Source organism: Hydractinia symbiolongicarpus, chromosome 9, assembly GCF_029227915.1.
Source record: "Hydractinia symbiolongicarpus strain clone_291-10 chromosome 9, HSymV2.1, whole genome shotgun sequence".
NCBI lineage: Eukaryota > Metazoa > Cnidaria > Hydrozoa > Anthoathecata > Hydractiniidae > Hydractinia > Hydractinia symbiolongicarpus.
The window spans coordinates 22,128,885-22,145,439 of NC_079883.1; the positions used below are offsets into that span (position 1 = coordinate 22,128,885).

Genomic DNA, 16,555 nt, shown 5'->3' on the forward strand with positions numbered 1-16,555 from the left:
ACGGAACTAACATGTAAGATATTCTCAGGTTTGTGTCGAATCAAACTTTTGTCCCATTGCCTAAACTTTCTTTTAATCTTCTATCGCTGTGTTTGTTGTAAATTTTGTTTACCTCTACGGAAAAAATGTCTCGGATGTTCCTATGTAAAAATAGTTTTAATTTAGTATCTTATTAAAAATTGTGAACAAGGAAAAAATACCTTTTTTTAAATGCAGTTGTGATAAAACCCGAGCTGGGTTAGAAGTTTTAAAAACACGTTTGCCATGTTTGTGTTTCATTAGCCCATTTTTAATATCTGCCAGTAAATGTTTGATACAAGGGCTTTTGTGACAATTTCTTTCGAACTGGCTGACGAAATATGAATTTAGAAAAATCGTTGCAGTGTAGACCCTTCAAAGAAACGATTATGATAGCAAAAGGAATAGCCCCTTTTTTATCAGTAAAATTACACCATCAGGGTAGCCACGACTCATCTTTAAAAAACCTCGATAGAAGTTGAAAATATCTCCTCTTTAACTCTTCTATTTCAGTAACATTAATAATAGTTTGATAGTTTAACGTGTTATTTTCCTTTGCTATATAAAGGAATATTCTAATTGTTTTGCATAGCTTAAATTTCTGTTTGCGTCGAATGTGTCAGTTTTTACTTATTCTTGTATACATAACAATATCAGAGACAGGTGAGCCTACTTTTAATCTAGAAATTGGTGTCCATGTATAGTTATTTTCTGATATGTCTACCATCAGGAATTTTTTTGTTTTGTTTAGAAAAGTAGAAATAATGCCTAAATACTATAGTGAATTTCAGGACTCGTGACTCATTGTTGATGAATTTAAATCTTGGTTTATAACGTTTAATACAAGTCGCTTAGTATTGCAAACAGAATTAAGAATATAAGGCAGCATGCTAAAGGAAAGAAACATATAGAAAGATGTCCAATTGGTAGCAATAAAATAAGTCTTGTTAAAAAGCCTTCTGAAGTCACTAGTCCAGCAAAACAAAAAATAGTTTAAAAGCATACTAATTTGATTAATACAGTATCAAGAGATCAGACACTAAATGCAGAGATAATTTGGTCATTAAAAGTTTCAAAATGCAAACTTTCACAAGGCTAATCAGAATCGAAAGGTAAGCTGTTCTGTTCTATATAATAAAATTGCTCAAAAATTCACTTGCGGAAGAACAAAATGTAGTTTACATTTTATGTCATGTCATCTTTGTTACAGAAATACTGTTAAATAAATTGAAAGAAGTCCCTTATTACACCACATTTTTTAATGAATCTCATAAAATTTCCAAAAAAGGTCAAATGGATCCACATGTTCGCTTTTAGTGACAAAGACAAAGAGTTTTCAGGTAAAGCATCAGCTGATGACGATTGTTTAACTTTTGGATCGTAGCGAAGCCCGCCATTATACCCCCCAAAAGAACTAAATTTACGATTCTCAGTGCTGTTCAAGTTTCTTTCATTGATGGTAGTCATTTATGTCAGATTTCGTTTTGATTTTGTTTTTAATTTTAAGTGATGCTAGATACAAACTCCTCAAGATAGTTGTCCTGGTTTATGTTGAATTTTTTTGACTACCTAGGTTTGTTATGGTACAGAGATTTTACATTTGTTAAGGGGGATTTTCACGAAGCGAATTGAACAGCGAATTCGACGGCGAATTGTATCTGAGCATGCGCAGTTTTGTTTGTTTTGATTTTGCATCGAACTGCGCATGCTCAGATACAATTTGCCGCTCAATTCGCTTCGTGAAAATCCCCCTTTATAGTTATATAAACCATTAGTTCTATACTTCATGTTGGCAATACGTCCCTCATCAAAAGCTTTATTTCAATTGTTTAATTCAATTAATCATTTAACCTGAAATTAATACTTTCATAAACATATTTGTTCTTGACATTAGAAATTGATAGGCATTTAAAACCTAGGAAAGGAAAAAAAAGTTTGCTATTGATCCTCTAGAATCCTCTATATTTCTTCAAAAATTTTCATTTTTTGCGGAAAAACTTCTCTAAATTCAGTGCAAAATCTCTTTCAAGTTTGTGACCACCCTGACCTTACCATGTTTGATGCTTCGTAAGCAACCTCGATCCCCGTACCTGTTGTCTGTTTTTGCATATCGAACGGCGTGACGAACATTTGTCAGACCTATCAATAGGCGCAGCGCTGGTGGGAGACAAAAAGCCCTGGACACAAGGTTTCTCCCAAGCACTTTGCCAATACCAATTTCCTTATTGAAGATATTATTTCGGTTTGTCTGTTCAGTATTCATATTACTGTGGAAAGTTTATCATTTCTTAAACATGATGGTTTAGTAGGCGACGTTTCGGGAGATCCTTCTCCCATCATCGGGCAAAGTGAAATGATGTTGAGCATGTATTTATATAATTGCAGAGGATCGAAATTCATAAAAATTAACCAATCAGAAACGAGCTGATAATTACAGTTAATTACGGTAATTAACATTTTCGGACCTAGATGTAGGTAACTATTTCTTCTGTAGCGCTGGTAACCAAATCTCAGGAAGTTGATACGAGATGCTGTTTATGTGTTCATCCCAATTAAACTGATGACTTCTGCTCCAGCTGTGGTCTGCAATTTCGTTTTTCTTCACATCTCCGTTTCTCACTGCGCGCATATGTTCTTGTACTCGTTGCTTAAACTTTCTTTTTGTTTCGCCTATATACACTGCATCACAATCTTCACACGGGATTTCGTAAACAACATTGCTTTGTTCTTCCAGGTTTATTTTGTCTTTTGGTTTAGACAAAGTGCTTCTTAGGATGTCTTTAGAGTTAAGAATGCATTTGATCTTGTGTTGCCTTAAAACTCGACGAGGAAGGATCCCGAAACGTCGCCTACTAAACTATCATGTTCAAGAAATGATAAACTTTCCACAGTAATACCAATTTCCTTAATCTCGAAAAATAAGAAATTGTTGATTCCATTAGATATTTCTTATACTGGAGTAACTTACAAATTTTGTTGATTTTTCATACTAACCGGTTTTTGTATCAGCCAGGTAATAAAGTTGCTGACAAACTAGATGCTCATAAAAATACGCGTACTTGAAAATAGTTTTTAGGGTAACCAAAGATAACTGCAGACAGCTCTAAAAATGTTTTCAGACGGTCAGCAATGCAAATATTTTTAGGTGGGCGTCGTGAATGTTTTCAGGCGTTCAGCGATGCAAATGTTTTCAGATGGTCAGCGATGCAAATGTTTTTAGGTGGTTGGCGATGTAACTGGTTTTAGATGCTAAAAGATGTAAAAGTTTTTTTTGCTTAGAATTTATTTTCGCTTTTATGTCAATCAGATGTTTTCTATTCTCGTGGTAAAAGAAAAAGAAATACTAATTCCAAATTAACTTTTTGATCAATATTAATTCCTGGTGGGTTCCAAAGCGATGAAGAAAACGTTATGATCCCTGGTGACTTTGTTTGATTTATATGTATTAATAGGCGAGGCAATGACTTCATTAGTGGTAGTAATTTCAGTTACCATAAAAACTAAAATTGTTGCATAACGGTCGAACAAGGGTCACGACTAATTAGTGTTTTACAACAATGCTAGACCTTGATGCTGCACAACAAATGTTGTAGAACAGAATTTTTTTTACATTCTGTCTTGTGTCCTGGAACTGAGTTTTTCACCCTGACTGACTATGTCCTCAATTTAGGGGAAGTGCTTTTGTAAAAACAGTTGACTTTAAACCATTTTAATTAAATGTGATGTACTGAAATGCTTCAAACTGTCTTTGAATTTAAAATTTGAATTTCTGAGATCGACACAAAACACGTTTACATTATGCTACGAGTGGATTTTGTTGGGGCGTAAAGAGAGAAACATATCCTTCTGTCAGCAGGGACGTTACAACTGCGCACTTGGCGTACTTCTGAGTGGCAGTAACCCTCTCCTAAAAGAAGCTCCATATTATTTCCTTGGCTTTAAACGAAAATATAACTGCCATACATACGCATTCCCAACTATATTATGCCTTAACAGAATAAAAAACAGTTTGTAAACAAATAATCATTTTTTGCTCAGCGACTAACAATGACTAATTTTCACAGGATAAGTAGGTTGGGGAAATAAATATCTGCTCTGTCATCAATAAATAAATCCCAACTTTGTTCTCAGACTTTTATAGCATTTGTGACTTCCAAAGTTGGAAAAAAAGCCTGTGAGCAAGGCTAAAAAAATCAGAAAAAGAACCGCCTTAGCTGCATTATTAGATTTCGTTTTAGCAGAAGCTCATATGCTATGAAACACTTTGCCTTATCTTCCACAGAAAGTCATTGCGATACACCGTAATGGTTTTCAGTGTTTATACGAGCTTCTTTCTAATCATGTCATTATCTTTTATTAACCTTCCTTTGTTAAAAATAAGACTTGCTTTTAATATTCTATAGGAAATTTTGACAACTCTGCAAAAAAATAAAAGCATATGATTATTTATTCGTTTACTCTTAAGAGAATTCTTCAATCCAAACTAATACAGAGAAAACAGTTTTAAAGATTTGGTCTGATGAAAAAGGACATCGCGTTGGCATAATGCTATCGAAGTCAAATATTATTCTTACGACGTGCTTTGCTGCGGTTTGCCGTCAATCGAGACGGCATCTTAGAGATGTGTCGTTGGTAGGAGTTCCATTCAGTGGAGGTCAGGTAAAACAAAAGTACAAATTTCTTGTTCATACTGTTATCGAAAAATGTGTTTATAAATAGATATTATCGTCATTTTCCACGTATTTTGCGCGTGTTTTGCACGTGTTTCCACTACCTCAAGTCGTTTAGAATGTGTAAATCTGATTTAGCCAAGAAGTGGAGTTGAGCATGGACCAAAAGCATTGCGAGACGCAGGATTGGTTGATAGAATCGAAGCTTTAGGTTTGTAGCTACCATTATTTTTTTTTCTAATCCATAATTTACTTCCATTTTGGGATTATTTTTTTAGTAGTTATGTCAATCTCGTACACAGGTCTCCTTTTTCGCTTTTTGATATGGACCTAGCGCGAAAGACACGCATATCAGAAGGAGAAAAAGAAAATCTTGACCTACTTTATTAAGAAAGAAAAATCGGCATGATTAGCGAGGAAATTGATATAGAATTAACCACTTTCCTTGACTAAATTTGGGTCTCAGTTGAAAAATGGCCTATTACTTAGAAAGGAAATGGTTGATGTGTATATTCTCAGTTTCTCTCCTGTAACCAACAAAGTTCATAGTTAGATATAAAAAATAGTTTATTGACTTGAAGTAGGAACAAAATTTAAACATTTTAATAAAAAAATTAACTGGTAGTAAAGTTCTTTTAGTGGGAGTTAACCGAGGAAAATTTTAGTCACCAGACCTGCAAAATAGTTACTTTTCGCCGGATTTTCTCCCCCAATAACTGAAATTTAGGCTTTTTAACAAAAATAAAACTTTTACTTTAAAAACATAGAACTGGCTAAGCAAGCAAAAACACATTGCGGTGTACCTATAGAATTCTACATTTAGAGACAATATTATAAAATTGACTTTAGGGAGGCATGTTAAAGATTTTGGTGATATAAAAGTGGATGAGTATTCTTCAGAAAACCCAGAAGTAGAAAATTACAAAGGCTATCCCGTAAAAAATTCACGTATTTGTGGAAAAGTCTCCAGACAGGTTAGTATGTACTTCATCTATTCCCTGAATTTGCTATTTATGTAAATCGTCTTCGTGTAACTCGATTTCATGTAACTCGTGTTCATTTAACTCATCTTAACGTGACTCGTGTTCAAGTAACTCCTGTTCGTACAACTCGATTGCATGTAACTCGTGTTCATGGAACTCGTGTTCATACAACTCGTGTTCATTTAACTTGTGTTCAAGTAACTCGTGTTCAAGTAACTCGTGTTCATACAACTCGTATTTATACAACTCGCGTTCATACAACTCTTGTTCATGTAACTCGTGTTCATGCAACTCGTGTTCATGGAACTCATGTTCATACAACTCGTGTTCTTGTAACTTGCGCTTATGTAACTCGTGTTCATACGACTCGAGTTCATGTAACTCGTGTTCATGCAACTCGTGTTCATGGAACTCATGTTCATACAACTCGTGTTCTTGTAACACGCGCTCATGTAACTCGCGTTCATACGACTCGGGTTTATGTAACTCGTGTTCATTTAACTCGTGTTCATGTAACTCGTGTTCATACAACTCGTGTTCATTTAACTCGTGTTCAAGTAATTTGTTTTCATGTAACTCATGCTCATACAAATCCTATTTATAAACACTTCTAGAGCATGCTTTCTTTTTTTTCAATGGTTTTTGTTAGGTTGCTAATATTGTAGAAAAAGGAAGTGAAAATGGAGATATATGCGTTACAGTAGGAGGCGATCACAGGTAGGTTGAAAAATTTTGTTAATTTATTTATTTTATTATTTGTGTTGATCAGGATGTGGAATATTTTGATTGTGGTACGAGTTGTCGACCAAATCAACAGCTATAATTTTCAAACTACTTTTACTTAATAGTTGATACGACTTCTCAGTCTTAAAAAAGGATGATTCTTTACATGTTACATTTCTTTTTAAAGTGTTGCAACCGGCAGTGTTTTCGGTCACCAGAAAGCAAGGGGAAATATATGTGTTCTGTGGGTAAGTTAAAAGCATTTTTCAGTTTAGTAGTTGATAAAAAAAATTGTTAATTGCGCCGCAGAAAATTGGATGATCTGACAACGTACAACATTTTTATTTAGAAGTTTCTTTTCATCCATTCTCTTTGCATCCATTTTCTTTAGAGTTTAAAAAGCCTGATGAAAAAATTGTATAACACATATGATTTCGACGAACGGTTAAGGATATATTGAGATTGGAATAATTTTTTGATAATGTCATCAACCATTCTGTTCCGACACGAACTGTTTAACCCAGCTTTAAGAAGTTGGTCCCATCTTGGTCCCATCTTGGTCCCATCTTGGTCCCAGATGCTCTGTAGTTACCAACACAAGAGAATAACACCAAAACAAGAGAAATAAACGAAAGATTGTTAATAAAGCTTAATTTCTCACAACATTTTAGATCGATGCACACAACGATATCAACACATTTCAAACATCACCCAGTGGAAATTTACATGGGATGTGCTTATCCTTTCTCGTAAAAGGACTTCCATATGTAGGTCTTGCTTTCTCTTACAGAATGATTTTTAATTAATTACTATAAACCCTCCTTAAGATATTGTATAACTCTATTTAGGCTCAAGGAATACCTGGTTATGAATGGGTGGAGCCCTGGTAGGTACAGCATTAATGCACGTTAAAAAAATGTGACTGAGAATCTATTCTAAAATCGTCGTCAACCTCTAAATCGGATATCTTACCAAAGTCACCACAATTCTTTAACGTTTTATTTCTCCCAATAAATCATGTTTTCTTCTAGCATAACACCATTCGACATTGCATATATTGGCTTACGAGACACTGATCCGGGAGAATAGTAAGTTGCTATGGTAAAGGCTATGGTGAAGGCTGTCATACATGCGGAAATCGAAACAAACAGTTTAGTCGTTGAGATTTTAACTTTTCGGTGCCTAAAACACGAAATAATAATCGAGAATTTATTAGTGATTCGCTATTGTAGTTGCAGGAAAGCAACTGTTCCAGAAAAGTGACAAAATGTTATGGCAATTGACTTAATTCTTACCTACCACCCGCCCCCCCCCCATCCCCCCGATTTTTTTAGTATTTGCTGATATTTATATTTTAGCACGATAACACACGAACTTGGTATACTCACGTTTTCAATGCACGAAGTTGATCGATACGGTATTTCAACAGTTGTTGAACGAGCCATAGAATCGATCAACCCGAGGTAATATATAAGTGTTATAAATGTGTCAAGGTTCTTCGAAAATTAAAAGAAAACCTACTCAATATTCTACCATTACATGTTAGGTTGGACAGGCCGATACATTTGAGTTATGATATTGACTCCTTAGATCCTTTGGTGTCTCCTAGCACTGGAACTACAGGTGAGAAGAACCTTTTTGCTTGAAACTCCATGCACGCAAAAAAAAACTTATATTTAAGTGAAACAAGAGGTGTTTTATTAAAAATACTATTGTTTTAGTATACGGTGGCTTATCTTTGAGGGAAGGACTTTACATTGGAGAATACGTCAACAAATTAGGTTTGTATAACTTTCACGGGCATCTTCTTGAAAACGAAGCTTTCAAAAAGGTATTGTATAATGTACCAATGTATTTGTAGGCTTGCTTGGTGCCCTTGATTTGGTTGAAGTGAACCCAAAGTTAAAAACTAAAGAAGATGCACAATTAACAGTTCATACTGCATTGCGTATCACTGAAGCTTGTCTTGGCAAGCACCGTTCTGGCTATGTCACCAAAAGATCATTTGAATATTAACTTCATTACAAATGTACAGGATAGTAGTACATTTTGAATAAAGCTGGTTTAGAAATACATTTGACAGTAATGTGTGACAAGAAAGAAAAGGGAAGAAACAGTACGTTTGATATGTGACACCACGATGAATATGTAGTTATACTTTATGTACCAAGGTCGTTCCCAGGGTATTCTACTCCGTAATCACGGTTCAGGGGCCACAAGACACTGGGGACGAGGTTGTTTATTCACGTCAAAACGCTTTTATTAGCATAATTGAGTGACGATGTTTATTTGAAAATTGTATATTTAGGATTGGCATTTATATTGATGTATAAAACAGATTGTGTTGATATATATATGGAAGCTTATGCACTTGCAGCTATGCGAAAGTGTTACACCAACAGATAATTTTGTTAAAAGGTTCAACTCTTCAATCTCATCCCCAGGGCTTCCTTTTCGCTTTCTGATATGTGGCTAGCGCAAATTTGCGCTAGCTTACATATCAAAAAGCGAAATTAACTTTTGAAAAAAACATTTGAAAACGGAATGGTTCAAACCACCCCCAAATATAAGTAAGTGCTTTCAGGTGCTCGTCCTTTCTTAGCGTTAAGTTCAAATTTTATTATATAAAGTTTCTGTGCTCATTTCGACTACAGGTTTTAACACTCTGTTGCGCCTGTTGTATCTTTTCTGATATCAGAAGGGCAAGAAAAACAACGTGTTGCCGTCCTGATGTCAGAAAAGATACAAGATGCCCTGGGGAAGAGGTTGTCTGACGAGTGTTATCCGTCATAAACTGTTTCCCCTTTGATTCCTCCAAACATTACGACAACCAAACTTCTATTTTTTTCAAGTTGTTAAATATGATGGGGGAGAAAAGAAGAGCTTAAGAAGTTATGGACGAGGTGCCAGCGTTTGTTGTGCAACGCTGTTTGTAATCTTTGTCCACACGATACGTGTCGCAAAAACACGTGGCCGTCGCACAAATGTTGCAGAGTTAAAAGTGCCGATTCCAACATGGCTGTGCAATCCAAAAAAGAGTCGTGGGATTGTCGTGATGCACTATTGACGCGATATTGTGTTTCCGTTGAGTTATACATAGGCAACCCTTCCATATTGCTGCTTAAGCATTTACCGTTATCGTATACTGTCAACCTCAATCACAGGGCCTGCAGCGTTTTTTGCAATCTCGTCCGTTTTTTGCAATCTCGGCTTCTTTTTTGCTCTCTGATATCAGAGAGCAAAGGATATCAGCATGCTTCGAAAAGTTGCTGGGAATAGGTTTATTCAAGGGGGCACTTGAAACAGGGGCGTAAATTAAGGTTTTTAATTTTTGTTTCATTCCGGCATAAATTTGTTTTTCACATAATATCTTAACTGTAATGCGTTGTCTTCGCCAATACTGTCATCATTTCAAAATCTGTTGCTTAACCGTCTTTCTTGTTTTTCCGATATTTCGAATGAGTTTTTAAATTATTTTTATTGGTGATATAAAAAGTCATTAAAAAAGGGGAATGTGCGTTTAACCCAAGGTGTGTCTAGTGGGTGTGGAAGGCATCCTCGTCCCCAGGGTTTGTTACCTATGTCAAAGCCGCTTTTGCCTCTTTTGACGGCCGAACGCTAGTTCTCCTCGATGTCAAAAAGGCAAAGCCCTTAGGCCGAGGTTTGGGGGACGACTAACACTTCCACCTTTACGTAAATCTCATTCAGAAGGAAAAGGACATTAGTTTCACAAAAAAAACAAAAAAAAATATTGAGGTTGGATAACTTCAAAAACACAACCTTTTCCCGATGGTTCACGTATTTTGCCCATCTAAATTCCCATGAAAATCGGATTCAAATAGTATCGCGCGTTACTCATTCGTATATCATCTCGTTTTTTTTGCAGTCAAATTTTACTAGAAAAGTTGCAGTTATTATGGCAGAAGAATATTTTGGTGTCCCCAGACTAATGTGGGAATCAGAACATGAGTGGAGAGCTAGATGTGCTTTCATCGATGGTAATAAAGAATATTACACTGGAGATCGCCTTGCCACCTTGTCAATGAGTTGGTCAAACTGGAAATTTATGGGGTGTTCATATGGTATGGAAGTACAAGGTAACTTCGTCTTGTGTTTGAATTTCACACCTAAAAAACTCATATTTCTTTTAGTCTCTCAGGTTTCTAGTCTACACAGTAACAGTGTCCATAAGGTTTGTAGCTAGCTAAATAATGCTGAGACATCAAACTCAAGTTGATATAAAACACTTAGCTATATACCTTTATTATATGTGGCAATTTTATAAAGAAATGTTTTTTTAATTGAAGAACCAAAACAAACCCTAACCCTAACTTTCAGTTTAGTTTGGAATGCCCCCCCCCCCCTTACCCTGCCATGTCCTTTAGTAATACATGACCTTAAAGTATTGCCTTTTGTGATTGAATCTTATATACATACCTGGTGGAGTGTAACCATTACGTACCGATTTTAAGTTATGTCTAGTAGCTCCCCAGTTCACAGACTGTTTTAATTTTAACATGGCAAAAATAATGAGTTTAAATTAACTCACTATGGCCAGAAGATAAGATAATTGAATTTTTTTGTGGGGGAATATATTTTCTTGCATGGTAGGGTGCCGATAAGCCGCAAACACCCACATATATAGGGGCGAGTTTGGGCGACTTTTCGAATTAAATTGGCGGTTGTTGCCCGAAAACGCCCGTACATTTTACGGCGTATGTGGCTTATCAGCACCCTCGTTCTTGCATTCATGCTTAAATTATAATTTTGCAAGACCGACTTTACTAAACGACCGTGAAGGATTTTAATGACGGCAAAACTAACTAATTAAATTTATTGGAGAGACTGGACATGTCCGTTGCTTGTTTCGAACTTTCGTCAGACAAAACGTCCAATAGATTTCCGTCTTGGCTGGACACCCCCCACTTACAGATCTCAGAATTATTGAATAGTCCTGGTCATCTTAATCAATGAGCAAGCCTATTTATAGCCAACCTGATCATCCTAGCTAATTCATCAACTCCTGAATTAGTTAAAAGAACTACGTAGACATGAATTTCTTTTGCTGGGCCACTTCGTCGTTGGTATAGCCAGGTCTTACACAAGAAATCCAGCCATGTAGTTCTTAACTAATGCAGAGGTGAACGCCGACGGAGCACCAAAACCACAAAACTGCACTTACAGGCGGAACAGACATTTTATCATGGATTTAATTGTAGATAATTTCTTCATTTGACAAAACAATTGGAAACCATAGCAGGTCCGAATTTAATGGATTTTTTCTTTATGTCACAAGTGTTATATATTCAAACAATTTTAAAAACAAAACCTACGTGCTGTATTTTCTGTATAACTTTTGTTAAAATGTAGCTGAACTTTCCGAACCAATTTTGTAGTTTTATTTAAGCCACGTGGATAAAGATTTATTTTAAATTGAAAACGAAGCATATTTTTGCCTATTTACTTGTGATGTGAACCTGAAAACTTGTGATGTGACCTGAAAAATAATCAATAAATTTATGAAAGTGACAGTATAGTCATGCATACTATTTCGGACATGTAGAAATGGAAGTTAAGATTGAGAAAGTCGCTATATGTAGACGCTCAATCATCGTGTTTGGGGTTCACGATTCAAAACGTCCCCCACTTTTCTACCGCAAAATGAATGCAGAACATTGCACGTGTAACATCCTTTGTATGGCTCACTTCTCTTCCAAAATCAACAAACATCACAATGTTTTTTGCTGCAAAAAAAATATCTTTTGTAAACCACGAGTTCTGTTCCCAACAGACATCACAATCAATGTTTATTCCCGGATAAAGTAGGGTCAATTGTAAGCCGCAAAACGTTCTAGTTTCGCCGAATCGCAATTATAAAAGTTCAAAGTTAGTGGAAACTAGTTAAAAAAAGCAATTTTGTATTACGCTTCTGGGACCGTATAAGAATATAGCTTGAGATTTCGCAAAGTTTTTCCCGGGAAAAATCTAATTTTGTAGAAACGTTAATATGCCCCCGTAAGAATTTATGCAAACTTTACTGGGTACAAAATTTCCTATGCGCAGATCCCGGGGTGTGCCATTTATTCATAAACAAGATCTGGATAAATTCATATATTAAGGACCAGATTCAGTCTGGGAAATTTGAGCTTAGGAAGAGAAATGTTTCGGTACTTTGGGTATCAAAGTAGAGAAGTTTTTTATACAGAAGAGAAGTGTTTTTATACAGAAGAGAAGTGTTTTGACTAAGAACAGAAGTGTTTTTATACAGAAGAGAAGTGTTGTTATACCGAATAGAAGTGTTTTGACTAAGAAGAGAAGTGTTTTTATACAGAAGAGAAGTGTTTTGACTAAGAAGAGAAGTGAGCCATAGGGGCCATTGACCTTTGCATGTGCGTTTTATATTGCACGCGTTACTCGATTCAAATATTCCTGAAAAAGACTGATGCATGGTATGATCTAACAAAGACTTGTTTGACGAAATAAATAAGTAGCTAGCAAGATTAGTAAGTTGGAAAGAGTACTTTTATTTTTGTGCAGTCTATAAACCACTATGGCAAAATTTTGCCTTCGTGGAGATCGACAACGACGGCATTCACGACGGCAAAAGCTGAATGCCGTCGTGGATTCAGAGGGCTGTTGTTATGAAATAAAAAAAGCCTGCTTTGTGAAGCAGGCTTTTTTTATTTTCTACACAAAACGACTTACCAATGTTTACAAATATTTACAAAGCTTTGTGGGTTTTTTATATACATGCACATACATTAATTGAAGTAAAAAAGTAGCATCGTATGGGATTAATAATATCTATTCTCCATGTGACAAAAAAATTTAATTTTTCGTCTATGGCATACATATCATATATATCAATGTCATCTATGTATTTTAGAACCTCATGTTCCCATCAAAAAATAGTGTTTCCATTTATATACCTATAATTCTTACAAAAAAGCAACTACAGAAGTAAAGGATAGAAGAAACCTTTTTTTCATAATTTACTTCTCGTTTTTATACAAAGTTGAAACAATATATATATTTACATCTAGCTATTTGTTACATAATGCAAGTATAAGTTGGGGATATGTATATACAATATGTTTTCTTTTGTTATAAGTTATGTTTAATATCGTTAGAAATTGAATTAGCTGCTAACATACTTTTTTTGTTGTAGTAAAGCATTTTGAAAGCATTGATTTTGAAATGCAACATGAACTTCTAATAATTAGGAAAGCTTGAACGCTAGTGCAAGTCACACTAACTTGACAAAAAACCTACCTACTGCTTTGTTGCAATTGCAAAAAAAATGTTGCAAGTTTGGTGTAGAGTTCTCAACGCAACTGTATTTGATAGAATTCGATAAAATTCATTACAATAATTGGCTAAGAAGGCCAAATTACTTGGAAACGGAGTGGTGATCACATACGCAACTAGGGATCTTATGGGATCAATTTTATGTTTCTGATTTTTTGTAGTGATGGGTTGTTGCTGACGTCATCAAAATTCAAATTACAGATCTTTTCCATTGTTATTTACTTCGGTGGATTTTTCCATGAGTTTAGTTTCAAGACTCTTTTAATCCAAAGGTTGTGTTTTTTGTGAGCAAGTCAACAAAATTGAAAGCCTTTTTTGTATATGTGAAGGCACTGTTATTTGGATAGTGGTCAATCAAGAATTTGCATCCCAATGTGCAATATCAACCTTTTTTCATAAAATATGCAGATCAGCCATCTCTTAGTTTTAGGATGGTATAAAATCAAGTTTGAACTTAAATTCTGGAAGACACCCTGTGCATAAATTTTTATATAATTTACTTTACTAGCAATTCTTGAAGAATGTCACACACGAGTGTCTCCAGAAGTAGATCGAGATATCAATACATTACGTGAATTAGCACGTCCAAAGGTCAAGTTTGTCAAATCAACTGGTGAAGACTTAGGAACACGCACTGGCCCACCCAGAGGTAAAAAGTAAGAACAAATTAATTTTTCAATTTTACAATTAAACAGCTATTTGACTTCTTCTCCCAGAAAATATCTTTAAAAATAACATTTCTTTAGTTGTACCAAAAGTAACTTCATAATTTTAAAATCTCTTTGAGTTTTGTCGTAATTTTTCATGTTTTGTTTAAAAGAATTGTTCTGATATTTTTGGAAGAGAATGTTGCTGCAATGTTAAAATTACTGGAGGCTTCAACTTAAAAGAAAGGACTAGGAAATTTAATTTTATATTGACCCTTTTGGACAATTACGACAAAATTTCCATAAAACACTGCGTAATTTTCCAAATACCTTAATCGTACTAATTTTCGTGCGTATTAGTTTATTGGCAGCAATTTATATTCCCATTAAATGACAGGGCAAAAATATGGTAAAATCAGAGGCTTAGATGAAAAATTATTGATTTAAAAAGCCTTTCTGCGAACATGGTTCTTTTTTTTTTAAAAAAAGTATATTGTATTTATGTATTAAATATTGCGAACTTTGGAACGTATGCGCAATTACAGGAAAATTCTATGTTAGTTTTTGTATTTCAGGTGGTAATATTGCAAAACGTCCATGTGAGATCATTGAGAATATACCTTTAAAAAAGTCCAAATGTACAAAAGATGAAAAAACTAATGAAATTATACATGGCCTAGTTTTATACTTTCCGTCTGTAACTAATAACACTGAATTGAACCACATATGTATATTAAACGAGAGTGTCCAAAAGAGTAAAAAAGTTGTACAATTTATAGAAAGGGATGCAAAAATCAGTTCGAAGAATTTAGTTGAATATACCACTGATGTTATTATCGAAGGAAAGTATATCGCTTCTGGAACAGGGACTACCAAAAAAGAAGCAAAACGTTGTTGTGCTGAGTCAGCGATTGTTAAATTGAAATGGAGGCAACGTATTGTTTATAAAGCAGAAATCAACCATGATCATGTGGAAACTGTTGAGAAAGGACAACTTGTACGCGCAGCATATATGAACGCAGATAGACTGGACGATAATAATGTAGGGAATAAGTTGCTTCGAAAAATGGGTTGGAGTGGTAGTGGGGGAATTGGGAAATATAAACACGGTATTTCAGATCCAGTGTTTGTTGATTCTAACGAACGAAGGGAAGGCGTCGGTCACCAGTTTTTGAATCGCTGTATCAGAAAATCAACCGTTGAAGAAACATTGTTGTCTTTCTTACATGATCGTGAAAGATTGGAAATGAAATTTGCGTCAGAACTTTCAAGAGAAGACAGAGCATTAGTACACAGGTTATGTCAGAGGTATCATTTAAAACATAAATCGTTTGGGAAAGATAAAGATAGATATTTAGTTGTTAGCAAAAGTAAAGAAATAAATGTTTAAATAGACGTAATTCCTTGCAATCTATCAGTGAAGTTTTTTCTCTGTTCATCTAAAACATCTTTTTTTCAACCTACCTAGAATAATTATGTTTGCGTCATGTAAACATAGAATAAACTTTATTTGATCTCGGGATTTTTAAGGATGCTTCCAAAGTAATTTTTTGATTTCTTTTGTAAGTAAACCTCTCATTGGATATGAATTTGTATATATTGATATATTTATTAATTTTCACTTTTTCGGATCTTTTTTTTGATCTACCTTACGACATTAATTTTCAGGGGTATTTGATTTTACGGATGTTTTAAATTTTCTTTGAGATACCATTCGCAAAAAATAAGAACCGCAAAAATACTAAAGAAATGCTAACAGTTTGTTGATTTTTATCTCTGATTGAATAAGAATGCAACGAAACAATAACGCCATATTTGTACTTATGAAGTTTTCTTTTCAAATATATTTGAAACATTTTTTGATGTCATTAGCGAAAATAACTACCCGCTGATATTTGACTCGTTAAAATAATTGACCGAGAAAATTAGTACCAGCAGCTATGAAGATTATACACTCTGGAAAAAAAAATTAATCATATGGCGACCGCAAAATACACTTATTTTCGATTCTGCATGCCTAAAAAGCACTTGTAAACAAAAAAACGCAAAAAACATGCGGCAACGTGCCATCGATACCCAAGTAAGTGTAACAGAGGAGGGTGCCACAATAATCATATAGGATTTTTTTTGAAATAAATATGTAAGGAAGGTATGCAAAAAAACAGTTTTCTATTGTAATTAATTCTAGTCTTTTCAACATTCAACA

At 34.7% G+C, this 16,555-nt stretch overlaps 2 protein-coding genes across 3 annotated transcripts; both read left to right on the plus strand.

Annotated features, from left to right (window-relative positions):
• The first annotated feature begins 57 nt into the window (after positions 1–57).
• On the plus strand, positions 58–8,764 carry LOC130657963 (arginase, hepatic-like). Of its 2 annotated transcripts, XM_057460971.1 has the most exons (13): positions 58–1,130; positions 4,484–4,677; positions 4,827–4,899; positions 5,538–5,662; positions 6,321–6,388; positions 6,582–6,642; positions 7,066–7,161; positions 7,243–7,280; positions 7,426–7,482; positions 7,753–7,857; positions 7,941–8,017; positions 8,116–8,175; positions 8,256–8,764. In XM_057460971.1, exons 2-13 carry the CDS (start codon positions 4,564–4,566, stop codon positions 8,408–8,410), a joined length of 1,029 nt encoding a protein of 342 aa, XP_057316954.1. In that variant the 5' UTR covers positions 58–1,130; positions 4,484–4,563; the 3' UTR covers positions 8,411–8,764. The 2 variants fall into 2 exon arrangements, with proteins under 2 accessions (XP_057316954.1, XP_057316953.1); XM_057460970.1 differs by lacking the exon at positions 58–1,130 and having other exon boundaries at positions 4,394–4,677.
• Positions 8,765–10,221: 1,457 nt separating this feature from the next.
• Positions 10,222–15,980, plus strand: LOC130657962 (NF-kappa-B-repressing factor-like). Its single transcript, XM_057460969.1, has 3 exons — positions 10,222–10,491; positions 14,211–14,351; positions 14,925–15,980. Exons 1-3 carry the CDS (start codon positions 10,311–10,313, stop codon positions 15,737–15,739), a joined length of 1,137 nt encoding a protein of 378 aa, XP_057316952.1. The 5' UTR covers positions 10,222–10,310; the 3' UTR covers positions 15,740–15,980.
• The last annotated feature ends 575 nt before the right edge of the window (positions 15,981–16,555 follow it).

What these genes read in the sequence shown, in the direction of transcription:
- LOC130657963 (XM_057460971.1), top strand. Translation starts at nt 4,564, where the DNA reads ATGCTATCGAAGTCAAATATTATTCTTACGACGTGCTTTGCTGCGGTT. An exon ending in GACACTGATCCGGGAGAATA is followed by an intron (nt 7,483 to 7,752) that starts GTAAGTTGCTAT and finishes TTTATATTTTAG; the next exon opens with CACGATAACACACGAACTTG. An exon ending in ATAGAATCGATCAACCCGAG is followed by an intron (nt 7,858 to 7,940) that starts GTAATATATAAG and finishes ATTACATGTTAG; the next exon opens with GTTGGACAGGCCGATACATT.
- LOC130657962 (XM_057460969.1), top strand. Translation starts at nt 10,311, where the DNA reads ATGGCAGAAGAATATTTTGGTGTCCCCAGACTAATGTGGGAATCAGAA. An exon ending in ATATGGTATGGAAGTACAAG is followed by an intron (nt 10,492 to 14,210) that starts GTAACTTCGTCT and finishes TTACTTTACTAG; the next exon opens with CAATTCTTGAAGAATGTCAC. An exon ending in ACGCACTGGCCCACCCAGAG is followed by an intron (nt 14,352 to 14,924) that starts GTAAAAAGTAAG and finishes TTTGTATTTCAG; the next exon opens with GTGGTAATATTGCAAAACGT.